The following is a 20,068-nucleotide window of genomic DNA, read 5'->3' as shown; positions in this document are numbered from 1 at the left end:
CTTTCTGGCTGCGAGTTATGAGATGAACAAAATATCATTGCCTATTAAAACATCAGCAGGAAGTAGAATGCTAATGCCCACAATAGTATCTCCTTTAAAATCCTCAACCTTAAGGATCAAGTCTGTCTTCCTCTCTTACCGAACTTTCCTTGACCAAAGTGATTTGGAATGCTGTGTCCCTCCTGCCATTTACCTTAACAGTTTAAATAAATTCTTCACTACACTCCCAAGACCTCAATCCTAATATTCACTATTTCCTCCTGCCCTACTGCTATCTTTGGAGCAAGAGTAGTGGCAGGTGAAGGTGTGGATTATGGGATTACTTTAAATTTTTGACAATTTGGTTCTAAATGGCCAGGAGCCCCACAGTGATGGTACTCTGATACTTGACAGTGACAGTAGATTACTTACTTTCCCTTTTGGTAGGGGGCTTTAAACTATGGTCTCCCTTGGGTTTTGTTTTTGGTTTGTTTGTTTTGTTGTTTTGTTTGTTTTTAATCAAAGTTGGGTGACAAGGGGATTTCCCTTCCTCTGAGATTTGGGCCCCCATGGGCCCTTGATTCAACATATTCATCAGCAATTTCTGCAGCTGTCAAGGTTCCTCCCCCACTCTGAACTCTAGGGTACAGATGTGGGGACCTGCATGAAAACCTCCTAAGCTTACTTTTACCAGCTTAGGTTAAAACTTCCCCAAGGTACAAATTAATTTTATCCTTTGTCCTTGGAATAACCACTGCCACCACCAAACTCTAACTGGCTTTACTGGGAAACGTAGTTTGGACACGTCTTTCCCCCCAAAATCCTCCCAACCCTTGCACCCCACTTCCTGGGAAAGGTTTGGTAAAAATCCTCACCAATTTGCATAGGTGACCACAGATCCAAACCCTTGGATCTTAGAACAATGAAAAAGCATTCAGTTTTCTTACAAGAAGATTTTTAATAGAAATAGAAGTAAATAGGAGTAAAGGAATCCCCCCTGTAAAATCAGGATGGTAGGTACCTTACAGGGTAATTAGATTCAAAACATAGAGAATCCCTCTAGGCAAAACCTTAAGTTACAAAAAAGACACACAGACAGAAATAGTCATCCTATTCAGCACAATTCTTTTCTCAGCCATTTAAAGAAATCATAATCTAACGCATACCTAGCTAGATTACTTACTAAAAGTTCTAAGACTCCATTCCTGTTCTATCCCCGGCAAAGCAGCACACCAACAGACACAGACCCTTTGTCTGTCTCCCTCCTCCCAGCTTTTGAAAGTATCTTGTCTCCTCATTGGTCATTTTGGTCAGGCGCCAGCGAGGTTACCTTTAGCTGCTTAACCCTTTACAGGTGAGAGGATTTTTCCTCTGGCCAGGAGGGATTTTAAAGGGGTTTACCCTTCCCTTTACATTTATGACAGCAGCCTATAAATTTGTGTGTGGCTTTTTGTCACACATAGCTGCCTTTACCTCTTCTGTAACTACTCATAACAATTGCTCCTAGGCCTCAGATCAAACAGTTTTTTATAATCACCTTCAGCCCCCCCCCAATATCTATTTTCTCATAAAATTACACATTTTATGTATTCAACATGAGTGATATTGTCAAACATTCTGAGGGCTCATGGATAAACTTAAATCTTTTCAATATATTTCCTTTACATTTCTTATACACAGTAGCATCACCCTCCTCAATACCATTAAAAACTTGTCTGGCTTTCCCAGTTAATCTGGTTAAGAGGTGTGACAGTCCATACCATCATGTTCACCACTTTTATAGAATGACAAATTTTGTACAAAGTATGCCTTGTGAGGTATCATTTAAAAACTCAAACTTGCTGAACTTTACTATCCTGGTAAAATGTGTGTCAAAATTGTAAGTTTCTATGGTATAACATTGCTGTATCATGCTCTAAAGTTGGAAAAGCAGGCCCAAACTAGTTCTTCAGAGACACAGGCATACTAGCACCCCAGCCAGGTGTTAATCAGCTGTCACCTGTTTAAAGGTCCATTCTCTGGTAGGAGGAAGATGTGAACGAGAAATTTGCATTTCATCACAAGGACAATTCAAACCTCACATCCACAAACATGGTGGCTGTGTGTCACCATGACTCTGCAAGGATGTTTTTAACACAAGGAACTGAATTATAAAGAGGGGAGAAAAACACTGGATCTCATTCTCCTCCATCTTTGCTCATGACTTCAACAACTCTTAAAGAACTGAACTGGGGGTAGGGGTAAAAGAAGGGGAGTCCTGGTGAAAGAAAACTCAGCCAGTGGACTGCAAAGCATCTGGTGAGAAAGATATTTGTTCTCAATCCATTTTAGCTTGTTAAAATACACGCGAAATGCCTAATTTATCTTTTTGTTGTCTTAGTAACCAATTCGGACAATGCCTCATTACTTTTCTTTCTGTAGTTAATAGACTTGTTTTCTGTTTCTAACCGGTGTGTTTCGATTAAACTGTGGTGGAATCTCCATTTGGGATAACAAAGCTAGTATACATCATTGTCTTTTGATGAAATGAGACTTTATATGAGCTTGCATTGTTCAGCAAAATGCTGGGCAATAGAAAAGACATTTCTGGGGGCAAGTCTGGGACTAGAGAATCTGCTGATGTTCTTCTGCAGCATAATTCATGAGTGGTTAACTAGCAGCACTCAATACTGTGCAGCTGGTAGCAAGTTACATGCTGGAGGCTGTGCGTTAACTGGCCAGGAGTGGCTGTTCACCAGTAAAGTTGTGTAAAAGGTATCCCAGGTTTGAGAACTCAGGAGACAGCTATTCAGCAATCCAGATTGTGCCCAGGCTAACATCACAAGAGGACAGATATCTGTTTATCCACTGGGATATTGTGCATCCCACAGTCTCTCAAAGGTGGACAGGAATTCTTCTACACAGTCAGTTTCTTTATACATTGAGTGACTTCCTCCCACTCCCTTTTATTTGGGGGGAGCGGGTGAGCTTAGACTCACTGGATGGGAAAGCTCCTTTTACTTGTCCCAATAACCAGAACTGTAATATTTGAGCTTTTATCTGCCTCCTCTGTGCCCTCTCCTCAGCTTCCTCATAGGCTTTGACTGATTCAATTTGTTCCATGCATCATTGGTGGACTCATTCATCAACTTCTTTGTTGACCCTGAGTCTTTGGTGGGCTCTCTCCTCTACCTCCTCACTGATCTTGACTGTGGCCTCGGCCTCCCTGATCCACAATTCCACCCTCAGTCTCTGGTGCTTGTTTCTTCCTGGGCTAGTCCAGTTCCACTGCAGTGCTCTCCTCTGCAGTGTCTGAGGCAGAAGGGTCCTCGGACTCTACTTGGTCAGAACTTATGAACAAAGCTCTCAGCTCCTGAACTGGGCTTTTCTTTTTAGGAGATTGTGAAGTTGTCTAATTAGAACATAATCATGAAAATCATTATTATCACTGTTATATAATTGCAACGAATCTTATACGAAGTATAACACATGGCCAGAAAGGGTTAAGCACCTTGCAGGCTGAATGACCCAGAGCCAACCTTTAATGTCATGTTAGAAAGATCTGCAATTGTTAATTAGGGCCATTCATGGTAGATGGGCTAGAACTTTGAAATGCAAACTTATGTTGTTGGAAGTGATACTAATTGTCTGTATACTCATAAACATTAGCCATGTAAACAGATAGTTCCTGTCTGTCACTATAACTATTAATTCAGAGATCAAAAGGGGATATTAACATTTAGAAGAAAGTTTGCGTGAAATAATGTCATTGTCTATGTCTCTTTGAAGTTTGTGATAGACTACCTAATGGATAAGTTGCCCTATGTTAATTTGTGTAATAATTACTGGTTGTGCTTAGGAAACAGAAGGTTACATCACAAGCCTATAGTTAGATACTTACAGCCAATTCTTATTACTTGGGTAAGATCTGGAATGAGGTAACATGTCCAAACCTTTGGGATTAGTAGAACCTTTTCTTTTATGATTAAGATTTTCATTAATCCTCATCATATTTGACTTGGGTGACTAGGTGGAGGTCTGAGACTAGGTTACTTTAGGGGAACTGTGTTGACTTCTGAGCAATCAATGAGGTATAACAGAAGCTGTTTTGTGCTGGTTTGTTAAATTTAAGTATTGGAATATCCACCAGCTTTGGTGATTGTCTGCCCTATTCTTTGCAGTTCCCCCTAATTGAGTGACCTCAGCTGGCTCCCTCCAGAACCCCAGTCACAGGGATATTCTTTCTGAAAAAAAATGTATCTTTTCTCCCAAGATCATCATATGATAGCGATTCACCCATTGTGTCTACTCTTTAACCTTTAAAACTCTCACTATCCAGTTTAAACTTTAGCAGCACTAAGGTTACGATCTATATACTTGACCTGTAGTATGTGAATTCTGCTATAACTACATCAGTGTCCAGCTGTCCTGTGGCTCAAGGGCATGAGTACCAATCTCAGGGCAGACTGTTAAGAAGTCCAGGGCACAAACCCCAAACATTGGTTGGAGCACTATACTTGAGTTTCACTTTTAACACCCTTAACATGAAGCTACAGACAGTCCCCTTAGCGTGCTCTGACCTGTTTTACCATCCAGCTTAGCCTAATTAACACCACAAATCAAATCAAGGTTACTTCCAGTCCCGAAGGACCAGTCACTTTCCCTAAGGTCAATTGCACCTTAGATCTTACACCAAAGACAACACTTGTAGCCAATCCTCTAATAAACTATACAGATTTATTAATAAGAAAATAAGATTGTAGTTCATCTGTCTACATATCTGCTTTAACCTTGTAAATAACTAAAGTTTCTGAAGTAATAGAAGCTTCTATGACAAGCAAGCTCTATAGGCCCCTTTAGGGCTAAGCTAGACAAAACACTTGGCTCTTTTGCTTATGCCTAGTAATCCTGTCGCTCAGAGTCCAACCAGCAAAAAGATACAATTACTACTTATTTGGGGTTTATTCCCTTACCCTAGTCCCTTCTGCTCTGAGCTGCAAACTCAGCTGATGGGAGGCATTCACTTGTATGACTCATCGGGGACAGGAAAGGAGCAGAGTTCTTTCATGTTCCACAATAATCTCTCTAGTGTTGAAGGGCCTTGCTCGTTAGCCAGGACATGACATACCTTCCATTGGAGACCAATGTTTACACTAGTTAATGTCTCTCTTCTGTCTGATTACACAGTCAGAGAGACTTAAAATACAAATGCTTAAATATTACCTTATGTCAGGGTTCCCTCCCCACTCTGAACTCAAGGGTACAGATGTGGGGACCAGCATGAAAGACCCCGCTAAGCTTATTTCTACCAGCTTAGGTTAAAAACTTCCCCAAGGCACAAATTCTTCCTTGTCCTTGGACGGTATTACTGCCACCACCAAGTGAGTTAGACAAAGATTCAGGAAAAGAACCACTTGGAGTTCCTGTTTCCCCAAAAGATCCCCCCCCAAGCCCCTTCACCCCTTTCCTGGGGAGGCTTGAGAATAATATACCAACCAAATAGGTAAACAAGGTGAGCACAGACCAGACCCTTGTATTTGTAGGACACTAAAAATCAATCAGATTCTTTAAAACAGAACTTTATTATGAAGGAAAAAAGTATAAGCAGCACCTCTGCAAAACCAGGATGGAAGGTAATTTTACAGGGTAATAAGATTTAAAACACAGAGGATTCCCCTCGAGGCAAAACTTTAAGGTTACAAAAAACAGGAATAAACCTCCCTCTTAGCATAGGGAAAATTCACAAGCTAAAACAAAAGATAATCTAACTCATTTCCTTACTGTTACTTACGATTTGTAATCTTAGATGCTTATTTCAGGTAGTGTTTTAGGAGATGTGTTTTTCCTGCCCTGGTCTCTCTCTGTCCCAGAGAGAGCAACAAACAGAGAACACAAAACAAAACCTCCCCCCACAGATTTGAAAGGATCATCTTCCCTTATTGGTCCTTTTGGTTAGGTGCCATCCAGGTTATTTGAGCTTCTTAACCCCTTACAGGTAAAGGAGGGATTTTATGCTATCCTTAGCTGTATGTTTATGACACCATACAATAAGGGGATATAGATGTTATAAGTGAAATTAATACATACGGCAACTCTCAAGCATTTAAAAAAATCTAAACATGAAACATTCTTATATAACTGTATCACCTACTTTAACAACACTAACACACAGGTGAGCCAGAATGATTCCAGTTATGCATTTGTCAGGGTTCAGTTGAGACATGGGGTCTTACAAGTCTGTACCCTTATGTCCACCACTTTTACAAAGTATGCCTTGTGAGGCACCATTTGAAAACTCATAATTTGCTAATCATTATTGTACTGGAGAAATAAGAGTCTACTATATGACATTGCTGAGACATGTTCCAAGTTTAGAAAGGCAGGCACGAACCAGTTCCTCAGAGACAAAAGGCAAACTGATGCCTCAGGCAGGTGTTAACATAATCAAATGGACTAGAATACTTAGTCCTGATTGTAGGGGACTAGACTAGATGATTTCTCAAGCACTCTTCCAGTCCTACAATTCAATGACCTGGTTAACCGGTCATTCTTTGGCAGGAAGAAGGGTGTGAGTGAGAAATTTACATCTTGGCAAAGGAACAGCTGAGGATTCCCATGCAAATAGACTTTGTGTGTCTTCTGAACCTCAGACGAAAATGATTTTTAAAGAGGAAAATAACTATACGAGATAAGAACAGAGGACACAAAACATCTCTCCCTTCATCTCTACTCATAGCATCAAAAACATCTGAAAGACAAAGGAAGCATCATTGGACTAGGGAGGGATCCCGGCTGAAAAATTCAGCCAGTAAGACTGCTAGAACATGTGATGAGAGACACTTTTGCTTTAATAGTGAACTTAGTGTGTTTTACCTTTTATTTCTTTATAAAAAATTCTGACTTTTATGCATTATTACTTGTAATCACCTAAAATCTTGCTTTCTGTAGTCAAACTTTTTATTATTTTATCTAAAACAGTTTGCTTGGATTGAATTGTTTGGGAACTCAGTTTGAGGTAACAAGGTTTGTGCATAACATTTTCTGTTAATGAAATGACAGACTTTATATGAGCTTGTATTGTTGTCCAGGCGGGTGCTGGGCTGTACAAGACACATATTTCTGTGGAGATGGTCTGGGACAAGGAATTTGCTGTGTCGCTCTACTGTGTAATTCAAGGGTGGCTGATGCAAACATTTTTGCAGAATAGCTCAGATTAATTTACATGCTGGGGGCTGTGTGAGAGCAGGCCAAGAGTGCTTGCTCTCAAAGCAAAGTCTGTAAAAGGTTGGTGAACTGAGGGGGCACAGCTGTGCAACAGTCCAGGCTGTACCTTGGGGAATGTCACATGGTGACTTTGGCATGAGCTGGCACATGGTTTACCAGCATCACACACTTCAACATGAAGAAACATTTATTTAGATTTATTCAATATTAAAAAGGTGCTTAAGTCAATGCTCTGACCCCCTTATACAAGTGATTTTCACAATATCATCAAAGTGTTTCTCACACCAGCAAATAAATACATAATTTACAGCAGACTTAGGCCCAAACCTGAACTAAGAACAAAGCAGGTATACTCCGGCAAATGCTCAGAGCCCCAAAGCCAATAGGCATCTGCACAGAAGTGTGTTCACATGGCTCTCAGCACAGAATCAGAACCATGATAATCAAATCCTGTACCCACGTGCCCATCCCCTCCTTGAATGGATCAGTAATTACACAGGCCTTGTATTATGCCTGAAAGTTAACAAATTCTGGTTATTTTTGACCAGAGGGTGTGGGGAACAAATTCCAAGGTTGAAAGATAGTCCAGAATAATGACTTGGAAGTAGCTCCTTATACTTATAATAAGGGAGCTTCAGCAACTTTGCTGATCTCAACCACAAAGGTGCGGCCTGGAGAGAGAGGTATCTCTCAAGTAAGCAGATCCCAAACTATTTAGGACTTGTCCACACTCAGTGGTGAAGTCCTGAAGGGGAAGCTACTGGAACGCCCCTGGCAGCATGACCTTGCACACACACATGCTATGCAGAAGACACCATTTTGCTCTAACAAATGGTGTCTTCAATGTAGCGTGACTGTGCATGCACCACACACTGTAGGGAGGATGTTGTTTCGAGAACAAAACGGCATTCTCCAGGCAGCAAAAGTCCCGGTATGTCATCCCAGCATGATCCAGCCCCACTACAGCAGTCTACACTATGATGAAGTGTATTTTTAAAACATGTTCTCCAACATGTTTTCACACCTACATGTAAACAAGGCAAGTGTTAAACACGTTAGATTATTGTGCGTTAGCCTTTTGTCAAATACACAAGCATGGGAGATTCACCTATCTTACCCAGCATTTTTTTACTTCTTTCCACTGCAGTTCTTCGAGTTTGTTCAAACATTGCTTCCAAGTCAAAAGTTCGTGCTTTCTTTCCTAAAAGATGAGTGAAAAAGAAACTTTGATTAAGACCAAGTAACATGAACTTCAGAAGATTAAAATGAGTAAGTGACCAGGGTAACTCAGATGCTCTTCAATTCAAGTTTCAGATTAAAACTCTCTCACTAGGACTGTTACATAAATGGGAATTGGGCACCTTACTGCCCTTCATGCCTTTCAAAAAAATCTACCTCCTATTCCCCACTATACACACATAGTTTATATACAGTTACTGTGATTGATGTGAATTGGATAGCGTATGTTACCATGCTTTTTACATTGCATTTCCAAGAGTATTGTCAAAGTTAAATCCACAAATACTATAGTACAACCCACTGAGGAGCATTTTACAGTCTTCTAAATCACAACCCATAATATAAAATTGGGGAAAGAACAAACAAGCTTCAGCGTTAAGCTTCATCTGAACTGCAACACCCTTAACAAGTGCATCCTGCCCCAAGAGGTACTCTAGGCTTTCCAGCTATGGATAATGCTACCCTACTCCACAGAGACTCACACTCCTGCCTACTGCCCCCTTCACCATCCCCAACCAGTACTTTCCCAGTGCACAAGGTGTATCCCTCCAGCACACAGACAGTGCCTCATTTTCCCTTCTCATGAGCCCTGGACTTACCGAAGCCTGAGAAGCCCATCGTGGCTGCTAGCTCCGGATGGGGTCCTCCCACCAGCTCCATATCTACAAAGGAACAGAATGGTTAGAGTAAATTCTGTGCATAGAGCCCACCGTTCCAGCACCTCCTCTGTTGTGGCCACTCATCGCCCTCCATGCCTAGCTGCTCAGCTGGAGCTGCACCAGGAAGCACAACAGGAGCCACCTCCACCAGCAGGAAGTGACTGCGTGGGAGATTGCAGCAGACCAAGAAGAGCCCTGCCACAAGGGGATTGGCCCACTCACAGAAACTCCTAAAGACATCTGCTCAGGACTCTCTGAACCCACGGCTACTGAGAAGCAGCCCTACTGGATAAGCAGAGCTGCACACACAGTACATCGTAGCCACAGATATGGTGCTGGACAGACTCTTGTCCCTGCTGCTGTGGCAGCACTCAAGCAGGCTGTTGTTTTCCCAGCCAAACTCACTTCCCTCTCCATGTTCCCCAGTTACCCTTTATAGTCCTCCTTCCCCAATATATTTCTTGCACTTGTAAGTCCCTGGCATCATCCCCCCAAACAGGTTTAGCAGCATGGTTAGTTGGAGAGAACTCTATCTAAACATTGCACGAACACAGGCTCAAATCTCAGCCATCTGCCACTGTAGTATAGACACTACAGTGATTTTCTGAGTGGCGCCAGCTAGCTCAACAGACAAATTCTTCCATCTACTTAGCTGTGAATAAACTGGGGATTAGATCATCAAAACTACAGTGTGCAGAGCATGACATTTTTCACAGCCCTGAGTGATGTAGCTGGGTCAACCGCGATGTAGCTAGGTCTACCTAAGTTTTAGATGTAAACCAGGCCTCAGTGTCCAATGGGACACGGTTATAAAGTGTAATGGCTGAGATATTCAACAGTCACTTTATAGTTTTGCTTACAATTAGGATAAATTTGTAGGCCCAATATTACAATAGTACCTAGCTCCCTTAGGCTTGTTTGAAAAATCCTAGCCTTTATTAACAACATCTTTATTTAATTGGTTTGCACTTCATTTGGTAATAGTCCAGCAGCTTTATAGCTCTTTGTTAATTCTTTCCCATTTATCATCTTCTACTTAAGGAAAGGATAGTCTTGCAATTAAGATATTAACTTGGGACTTCCCAGTTCTGCCACAGACATCAAGTATATCCTTGGACAAGTCCCCTAATTTCTCAGTGCCTTAGGGCACATCTTCACTGGCAATGTTAAAGCACTGGCGCAGCATTGGATTGTGTAGTCACGGCACAGCACTGGGAGAGCTCTCCCAGCACTCTGAAAAAAACCCACCTCCACGAGGGGCACGGCTCCCAACGCTGGTGCACTGTCTACACTGGCACTTTACAGCACTGAAACTTGCAGCACTCGGGGTGTTTTTTCACCCTCCTGAGCGAGAAAGTTGCAGCGCTGTAGAGTGCCAGTGTAGACAAGCCCTTAGTTTGTTCATGCACAACGCAGGTGATGAGATGTCCTTTCTTGTGTCTTTGTCTTGGCTTTTTAGACTGCTCTTCACTGCAGAGACTCTCTTACTGTGTGTATGCAGAGTGCCTAGCACAACAAGGTTCCAATCTCGCTGCTACAGTAATACTCATAAATAATAGAGATGTTGGCCCACACTGTGGTCTTAAAAACTCTAGCCTCATACTTTATCAAGTACAAACAACAGATTACAGACTAATGTTAGACATGCCTTCACTGAACATATCTTAATGTTCTGCCTGAGAGCAGGTCGTGCATCTGTTTGTGAGGAACAGGGAAGGATGTAGGCCTCCTGGGGCTCTCGGCGCTGTACGCTAATCCAGCAGGAGAGTTTGTCGCTGAGACGCAGACTGGGCGCAGCGGGAGTTAAATCACACGTTGGCTGAGAAGATACCACCCATCTAAGCGCTGGGTACTGCTAGTGACTTCGGCACTGACCGGGGCGGGGTGTCACTTGCTAAGACCAGCCCTCAGAGGAGCAACCGAGCTCTTTTATTCCGTCACCTCGGCGCACACGGCCCGACCCGGCCCGATCCAAGAGCCCAGGGATTACCAAGCTCTGCAGTCGAGGTGCGAGCGCCCAGGGAAGGCGCGCGGCTCTTCTCCTCCTCCTCCTCCCCCCACCCCGCCGCCAGGTTCTCGGAGCCCCTGGTCCTGCTCTCCATCCTGCCCCTCCCCTTTCACTCACGAGACGCCTCAGCCGCCAGCGCCCCCACCCCAACGGTCTCCTCTGCATCCATCGCCGGATCTTCTTCCCCGCCGACGCCGCACCACAGCGACCAGTTTAAACTTAACCCTTCCCTGCGGCGGCGTCCTTCGCCGGAAGTGACTGGTCGTGAGGCGGAAGTGCGTCAGACGCTCGGGCGCGGTGGCTGCTGGGGTTTGGCGCGGTCCTGTCTCTCTCCGGCCGATATCGCTATGCCTGTGGCGATGAGCCCGGCCGCCCCGGCCTTGCAGGAGGCGCTGGAGAACGCGGGCCGCATCATCGACCGGCAGATCCAGGATGATCGCTGCTACCCAGACCTGTCCGAGCTGCTGGTTGTGCCGGCGCCCGGTGAGGATCCGTACGGGCCCGCTCACCGCTCTGGTGCCCCGCTCAGAGCTTCCTCCTCCTCCCCTTGTGATTCTCCCCGGCCGGGTCGGGCGCACACGGCTCATCCCGCTGGGGCCCGGTGGTCACGCGGGGATCCGCGCGCTACCCCCCACCTTCCCTGCAGGGATGGCTGCTCTGGGGACCCTCTGCGGGCAGCAGTGCCAGAGCGCCCTGTGCTGTGCCTCTGCGACCCTCTTCCTGCCCTCGGCCCCCCGCAGGCAGTCACATCCAGCCAAAACTGCAGCTCATGGGGCACTGGCGTCTCTAGTCTCCAGCCCCTCCGGATGGTCGTGAAAACTGCACTTCCCAGAATCCTGGTTCCGCTGAGGAGTCTCCGAGGTTATGTCTACAGTGCAGTGAAACACCCATGGCTTGCAGCGCTTGTGCTTCAGGGCTGTGAAATTGCAGTGTAGATATTTGGGCTGGGCTATGGGACCCTCGCCTCTTGTGTGGTGTCAGAGCTGGAGCCTGAACCTGTATTGCCCAAGCCCGATGGGCCCAGGCCAGCTGAGGGCGTTCTGTTGCACTGTAGATATACCCTGACATATGAGGCGCTTTAGGGTTGGTCTACACTATGGAGGGATGGACCTAAGTTATGCAACTTCAGCTATGTGAATAACGTAGCTGAAGTTGACATACTTAGATCTACTTATCGCGTTGTGTCGACGGGAGACACTCTCCTGTTGATTCCCCTTGTGATTTCGTTGAGGGTGTATGGGAGTCAACGCTAGAGCGATCGGTGGTCAATTTATTGAGTCTATACCAGACATGATAAATCGACTCCTCCTCTCCCCCGCTGGATTGATTGCTGCCCATCCATCGGGCTGGTACCATAGACAAGCTGTGAGCATCCACAGGTGACTAAGGCTAGCGCTGCCAGATAATTCCTGCAGTTTGCCTTAAAGTTTATTGCCCATATTTCATGTATGTTGAGAATTTGCTTCCTTTCCTTATGTGGTTCAGTTCAGTCATCTTTGATGGGTTATGTAGGTTTCTCCCTTGTCAGGAGCACCTCGCTTACGTGTAACAGTTACTTAAGTTAAAGCACCTGTCATTTTAAATGATCCTATAGTGAGCGATAGCATTGGGGTTGACTCTAGGAGGAAAACGGAAAAAAAAGAAGGGGGGAGAGATTGATGCTTAAATGCATCCAAAGAGGGTAAAGTCAACAAAACAAGGCCCCAATCTTGCAACTTTTTGTGCATGGACAGATTACACATCTTGTTCTCTTTTTTCCTCAAATAAAGAGTACAGTTTTTGAAACTGATTTCACTAATATAGAATATGAAACAGCAGTTCTAAAATGAAAATATCTCAAAAGTTACTTAGCTGTCAAAAGTGTAACTAAAGGGAAAGGAAGACAACATTTAGGAAGCTTTACAGACCGTCACTTTTCTTGGTCTGATAAGTCTCTTCCCACAAAGGAGACTCTCCTTGCATTTAGCCTAACTTGCATTTGGTGGCAGGAGAAAAACATTGCAAATATAAACTTTGGAGTTTATAATAGACAGAGGGGACTGTATTTCACTTGTATTATACCAATGTAGTTTGTGAACAAGTTACGAGAGCCTTTCGGATGGAAGGTGCTTATAGCATATATATAAAATTAGATTTTGAGAGCCTATCAGCCAATTTTAGGAGGGCACTAGATGTTTTATTTGTTTTCTTTATTTAAAATGTATATTATAGATATGGCTTTAAACAAATACTCTTGAAATTGTGAAAGTCCCTCTTTTAAAAATACTTCATAAATATTTTGAGTGAGCTGTGTTACGCTCAGTGCACTTGTATTATTTGTGTATTGTAAATTTTGCTTTTGCTCATGTCTCATTTAGGATTTACAGTATAAAGTCCTGATTCTACAAACATTTATACACATGCTAAACTCATGTTTAATACTACTCGTATGCTTCAAATTAAACATGTGCTTAAGTCTTTGAAGGATCAGGGGCTAAAATTTGGTTTAGTTCTTCCCTGTGGTTTAAGGACTTTCTAGTTTGTCCATTTATCTGAAATAATCAACCAAAATTAAGAGAGGAATATAAAGTAGTCTAATTCAGGTTTAACAGAAATTAGTGCTTGCTAATTCAAATATTGGGGCAGGGGAAATCTCTTAAGGATAATTGAAGTAAAGTATCAATTGGGTATTATTTTTTGGCTGACAACTTGTTTTTCATATGAAACTTTAAAGTGTTTTATTTATTTATTTTAATTGCAGGTAGTCCCACAGTTTCTGGTATGTCCGATATGGATTATCCTTTGCAAGGACCTGGTTTGCTCTCAATACCCAATCTTCCAGAAATCAGTTCAATCCGCAGAGTCCCGCTTCCCCCTGAGCTAGTGGAGCAATTTGGACGTATCCTAATAAAAATAGCATGTTATTTTGTGTGTATAATAATTTTATAAATGAACTTTTGTTATTTCATAATCACTTTGGCCCTGATCCTTCAAGCAGCTTCCCCTGGATGGACCCTTATCCTGCACACACACACCCTGGAGTCCATATGGCTCCCAAGAAGTTACAGGGGTCCATCTATGTGAAGTTGCTTCAATAATCGGCAGCTACATATTGTAATTTTGATGCTTAATGACAGTTGGGTATGTTTGTCATAACAATTTTAGTACATTTAAATTAAAGGGGTCTGCATATGTTAGAGGTAAAAATAAAGTGCTTTTAAAATCAAGTGGAATAACTTACTTGCGTGAGGTGCATATCTTTTTAGGGCTGTCAAACGATAAAAAAAATTAATTGCAAGAATAAAAAATAGTTACAATTACAGTTTTAATTGTACTGTTAAAAATAATAGAATGTCATTTATTTAAATATTTTTGGGTGTTACTTCTGTGCAGCAGCTCGTGGTGCGTGGCACTCAGCCTGTGGCTCAAGGCTGGCTCTGTGCTATCGCATGGAGGAGGCTATGTCTTGCCAGAGCCCAGGGCCATCCCACAGCTCTCTGGCCACTCCTGGCTCACCAGGGGCACCATTTCAGATTTTGGTTTGTGTGTGAGTGTGTGTTAGTCAGCATGATATGCAGCAATCTCAACACACCAGCAGCCTAACTACTATCAAGCGTTCTGTAGGCACCAGCACAGCAAAGGAGAGTTTTAAGGATTTGAAGGTGAAAAATGATGTAGCTTTGCAGACATTTATGTAGAACTCCCGCCAAGCATGAGGGGCAGCATGGGAGTAAGCACAAAATTGCTTATTTTGGAAATTTAACAAGGGGACAATGGAGGCTGGCATCATTGGTGGTAGGTAGTGTGGGGATAGGCCTGAAAGGCCTTGAAAGTGAAAATAGTCATTATTGCTTTCAATGGATTGTTCAATTTTAATGCTCATTTAAGTAATAGGGCTACAAAATGGTGCTTTTTTTTTCCCCCACCAACTCTGTAAAAAGGTGTCTGAGGAGAGAACATTTTATTCTGCCCAAGCATCAACAGTGGTAGTTATTGGTTTTCCCAGCATGGAGCATAGTCTATTTATGATGCACAGGTGGAACGTCCATTGGTATTACTGGTACTTACCAGCAGTAAATAGTGAATATGCCCCATGTGTTTGATATGCAATATCTTCAAACAAAGCAGGGCCAGAGAAAGCTGCAGTATGATGTCATAGCTTTGGGAGGTGCACAGCTAATACCAAGGAAATTTCCCCCAACATCTGTATCTGATTTCTTTTAAAGTTAGTTTTCATTTATTTTTTCACACTTGTCAAAATATGTCAGCTTCTCGTACACACATACAGAACTTCTTTAACTAGTATCTGTGCATATTCTTACAACTTTAAAATAGCCTGATGGGGATTTTGTCATGGCTAGCCTGAGTACATTATTCCTTACATCTGTGGTATTTCAGATATGCAATGTAATTGTATGATGGGAGTATTTTCAGATATCAGCAGGGCATGGCTGACTATTGACAGTGACATTTTTATGTGGAATTATGAAGATGGGTATGTAGAAAACAAATTTCTACAGGTATATATGGTGTTAAATCTGAATTAAGTCATGGTTATAAGGGGAGTGGTTTGTTTCAGCACAGAAGTGTACTTATTTTAAGGTACCTTGATCATTTCAGGTTCTGGATTTTTGGTGTAGGGGGGATAAGAGATGGGTAAGGAAAATGCATGCCTTTAGTATTAGGCTTCTCTACTCTCCTAAAGTTGTTGGTGTATTTATATTGAGCTTGAGTTCAAAATTTTTAAGAGGAATGTTTTTATTTTAGACTCCATATGCTCATACAGCAATTAACTTGGTTGACTAGGTTTAATCCATGCATTATGGTGTATATGTAGTAGGCAATCATGTTCCCACAGTCAGCTATTTTTATGTTTATAATGTGGCTTTAGAATGATGAAGATATACCAAAGCTTTCTGACTTACATTTATTATTAATATAAATATCTTACCTGACTTATGATTTAAAGATTCATAAAACTATGATGATAAATTCATAGTCTTTTTGAATGCCTCAGGGAGAGATGCTTGTGATGCCCATTCAGTGCATGGGTTTGTGTTCCTTATGTGTCTCTATAGTATAACTTATTTTCTGTAACTGCAGTTTTTCTTCTGAATTATTACACTTCTAGAGGAGATTTAAATGAGACTTGTGCTTTACTCAGGGTTAGTTAATATCTCCAAAATGAATGCACCAATAGGGTTGAATAATACTAACTTCACGGTATTACAGGTGGGTTTTTTTATATATAGATTTTTTTCCCCATAGTAAATTAAACTCACTTTAGCTAATTTTATCAGAAAGAAGGAAGGAAGGAAAGAAAGTTGGTTGTGAATAGTGCAGTGAATCCCTTTCTCCTGTTGAGCTATATCTGGACTAACTTTGGGAGTACTATAGACTACAAAATAGACTGTGTGAATAGACAAGGAACTGAGAATTAAAAATACAGTTGGATTTTAAATTTGAAACTTAAAGCATAAATGACTACTTCATTCCAAACAGAGGATTGGTTACATAGCTATTATGATTACTTTTTTCGGTCAGTGCCATTCTAATGGTCTTGCTTCCACCCTAAGAAAAGAATGCAGAAGATGGGTTACAATTGTTGTATAGTAACAGAAGAATTTAAAAGTTTCAGATTCTGTATATTTAGAAATTATTGGATATTGAAAGTCTTTTCTGTTGTGCTTTGATGTAATTTTTTCTCATTTGTTGACAGGGGAGACCTTGCTTATTTTGATGGTCTTAGTGAAACTATTCTTGCTGTGGGTCTTGTGAAGCCAAAGGCAGGTAATAAAAAATGCATGACAGTGACCAGAATTCTGTAGCTGCTGAACACTGTCAAAAATTTAAAAAACTGATTAATTTTCTGTACGAAACTAGAGGCGTTATGGAAGGATTTACAAGTCACAAGTAGTGAGGTAGTCATGAACATTAGAGATCTTACAATTACTGTTAAGTTACAATCTAATGTTTTATACTATTTGAAAACTAGGAATTCTGACTTGCTGTCAGCTGGCATGAAATATTGGTTTCTAGCTGTAGTAGTTCTTTTGGTCACAGCTGCTTACATCAGATTGGACACAGAGTTGGAGAGAGGGGGTAGGGTTGGAGGTTAAAAGAAGATAGTAATAAGAATATCATTTTAAGACTCAATATTTCATGACTTGTCAGAGCTGGAATAGAATGAGATAAAGCATTGGAAAATTGGGCATCTGAATGGTATATAGTTTTCTAATTCTGGCGCTTCACAGGCTGTCAGACCTTCAATATGACTAACCCTCAGACCATTGTAAATTGCATGCAGGGAAGATGTTGATCTTAGTATGAATCTGGTGTACTGGCCTTGAACTAAGTTCTAACTTTTCTTCTTTTCTTAGGTATTTTCCAGCCTCATGTACGATACCTACTGGTTCTGGCCACTCCTGTGGATATAGTGATTCTAGGACTTAGCTATGCTAATTTGCAAGCAGGTAATTCTCTCTCGCATCCCAAGTAAATATAAATTTCTAGGATAATATTCTCAGTTGCGAATTAATTGCCACACAACATTAATTTATTACTAGTCATGTAATTTAAAAAATATTAAGCTGCATGCTAAGGGGCTTTTCCTAAAATTCTATGGCTTTCTGCGTCCAGGCTGAAAGAACTTTATAGCATCCTTTTCACGTAGGATACAGTATCCTGTCCTGCAAGAGATTCAGAGAAGTATCCTCTCTGTTACCCACCCTTTAGTTCTTTTTGAAGATACTCTGACTGTTAACTGTTTCCCAGTAATCAAGTATTGTGTTGAGGGAGGAGCAGCATGTGAACTGCATCAGTTTTTAATGTGTCTTAGGGTATATCTACACTGCATTTTGGAGTGAGTAGGAGCATGCCTTCCTGACCAGTAGACAGACTCTAGGTAATGGTGCTCTTTCACACTCTCCAAAAATAGCTGTCTAGAGAGCACTTTGAAGTTGTGGCTTGGGCTCTGAAGCCTAGGGCTGGTGATGGCTTCAAGCCTGAGCTCCAGCCTGAGCTGCAACTTCAAAGATCTGTCTATACAGCTATTTTTAGAGTGCTAGTGGGACCCCACTAGCCCCGATCTGTCAACCCAGGCTGGGAGGCTTGCTCCCACTTGGAGCAAAATGCAATGTAAAGGTACCCTTATTGGCAAACTCTAAACTCTTTGGCATTTGATTCAGAACCACAGAAAACTCAAGCCCAGTACTGTATATTTTTACACATGAAATGTGTAAGTAGAAAAAATAAATGAGAGGTTTTGAGAAAGTTATGAGGGAGTAAGAATATTAGAGGGCTAAAATAGAATATATTTTCAATAGGTTGTTGTTATGATGTCTCTGTTTGATAGACAAACTGGGAAGTCTTATGTTTAGATTTGTCAGGATTTTGGGATATTAATTGTCTTAAAATATTTTAACATACAGTATTGATTATAAGCTTCCGAGAGAGGTAAAATGTAAACAAAACTTGCTGTGACTTGAAAAAAAAGAAAAGAAAAGAAAGAAACCAACTCTGGCAGTCCACTAAGCTGCAGTCTCACTATAGTGTTTCCTGATTTTCTGAAATAGTCCTAAATCACAATACCATGGTATTTAAACAAGCAAACTCAACAGATGTGATGGGGGTTTTTTCTTGATTTCTTTAAGGTTCTGGAGCCCTGAATGACAGCATGTCTGGAGGAATGCAGCTGCTTCCAGATCCTCTCTATTCACTCCCTACTGATAATACCTATCTTCTAACCATAACTTCCACTGAAAATGGCCGTATCTTTTTGGCTGGAAAGGATGGCTGTTTATATGAAGTAGCTTATCAGGTGAATATAGTCTTTATGCAAATATAGTCTTTATGTTCTTGGTTATGGGGTTGGGGTTTTGGGAACTGAAAATTTGTCAATCTTGTCACCTCATTTCCACAATTCTGTTGCCTGCCTTAATTTATTTGAGTGATAGCTCTGAGCTCTTAATACAGAAATGCTATCAACCTATAGTCGTGATAAGCTAATTTATTTGAGAAATGAGCAAAAAAAATTGTTCTGCAAAGGGCAAGCATCATGAGATCTCCTTTCTGACAACTTCTACAGACACTGCTGTCCCCAACCATCTTATCTCTACCTTCAAAACCACCTTACTAGGAGCAGCTGTTCTGATTATTGGAGACTGATAAAACCTAGAAGTTGACTGGGATGAGGTTTGATCTGCTGTCATGAATTTAATTTTACTTCACTGACTCAGTCTGCAGACTTGAGCCCAGTCCTTTGTCTCTAAAGCGGCACTGTTAAATCTTTTATAGGCTGTTTATTTTTTTATTACAATAAACAGAAGAAAGTACTGATTATTTTTATTAATTTACATTATATCAGCACTTGCAAGTCCCAACTAAGTCATGGGCCCATTGTGGTATGTCCTGTAAAAGTAAATCCCTGCCCAAAGAAGTTAAAATCTTAATTTTAAGATATATTCAGCAGGTGGCTGTAACAATCAGCCAATCAGTTTCCTTTGTTTGGATCATTTCTTGACACATTGCAGGAGAGAGAAAGATATTACAACCACACCCATGCACCCCAAAAATGGAAAATGTGATTAGAAAACCACAAACAATGGCTTTGAGATTCAGAGGCTTCTAAGTTTCTGAAACAACTTTTACTTTTTTTTTTTTTTTTTAAATTATCTACATTTCAAATAGAGAGTGTCCCTTTAAAATTGGGTTCATGAAAACTATGTGTATTGCGTCATCATGCAGGAGTTCACATGGCTAGTTTACCTAGCTAGTTTTAATGCTTTATATGTTTTTAATTGTAGGCTGAGGCAGGCTGGTTTAGTCAACGATGTAGAAAGATCAATCATTCAAAGAGCTCCCTTTCTTTCCTTGTTCCTTCATTGCTGCAATTCACATTCTCAGAGGATGGTAGGTGATAAAGTATCAATAACTGAAATGTTTATAAGTTAATGTAAAAAAAAACCTTAGGCCAACATTTTCACACTTGGGTGCATTGAGT

The 20,068-nt window shown here is 41.5% G+C and overlaps 2 protein-coding genes across 4 annotated transcripts in view; one reads left to right on the top strand and one right to left on the bottom strand.

Annotated features, from left to right (window-relative positions):
- WDR70 (WD repeat domain 70) overlaps positions 1-11,363 on the bottom strand; it is a 271,500-nt gene extending 260,137 nt beyond the window's left edge. Inside the window, exons 1-3 of one of the 3 annotated variants that reach the window (XM_048851706.2) lie at positions 11,206-11,363; positions 9,021-9,083; positions 8,300-8,383 (exon numbers count right to left, since the gene is read on the bottom strand). In XM_048851706.2, the coding sequence (XP_048707663.1) occupies positions 8,300-8,383; positions 9,021-9,083; positions 11,206-11,257 (199 nt within the window). In that variant the 5' untranslated portion in view covers positions 11,258-11,363. Of the gene's footprint in view, positions 1-8,299; positions 8,384-9,020; positions 9,084-11,070; positions 11,090-11,205 lie in introns of those variants that run through there. The other 2 variants (XM_048851709.2, XM_048851708.2) reach the window with 2 other exon arrangements.
- A 13-nt stretch (positions 11,364-11,376) lies between these two features.
- The window catches only part of NUP155 (nucleoporin 155), a 48,516-nt gene continuing 39,824 nt past the window's right edge, over positions 11,377-20,068 (top strand). The window contains exons 1-7 of the mRNA XM_048851705.2: positions 11,377-11,571; positions 13,829-13,966; positions 15,466-15,562; positions 16,787-16,857; positions 17,448-17,540; positions 18,720-18,886; positions 19,872-19,977. Of these exons, the coding sequence (XP_048707662.1) occupies positions 11,436-11,571; positions 13,829-13,966; positions 15,466-15,562; positions 16,787-16,857; positions 17,448-17,540; positions 18,720-18,886; positions 19,872-19,977 (808 nt within the window). The 5' untranslated portion in view covers positions 11,377-11,435. The remainder of the gene's footprint in view (positions 11,572-13,828; positions 13,967-15,465; positions 15,563-16,786; positions 16,858-17,447; positions 17,541-18,719; positions 18,887-19,871; positions 19,978-20,068) is intronic.

This window comes from Caretta caretta, chromosome 5 (genome assembly GCF_965140235.1).
Source record: "Caretta caretta isolate rCarCar2 chromosome 5, rCarCar1.hap1, whole genome shotgun sequence".
NCBI lineage: Eukaryota > Metazoa > Chordata > Testudines > Cheloniidae > Caretta > Caretta caretta.
The sequence above is the reverse complement of the archived record's forward strand: the minus strand, read 5'-3'. Positions and strand labels throughout refer to the sequence as shown.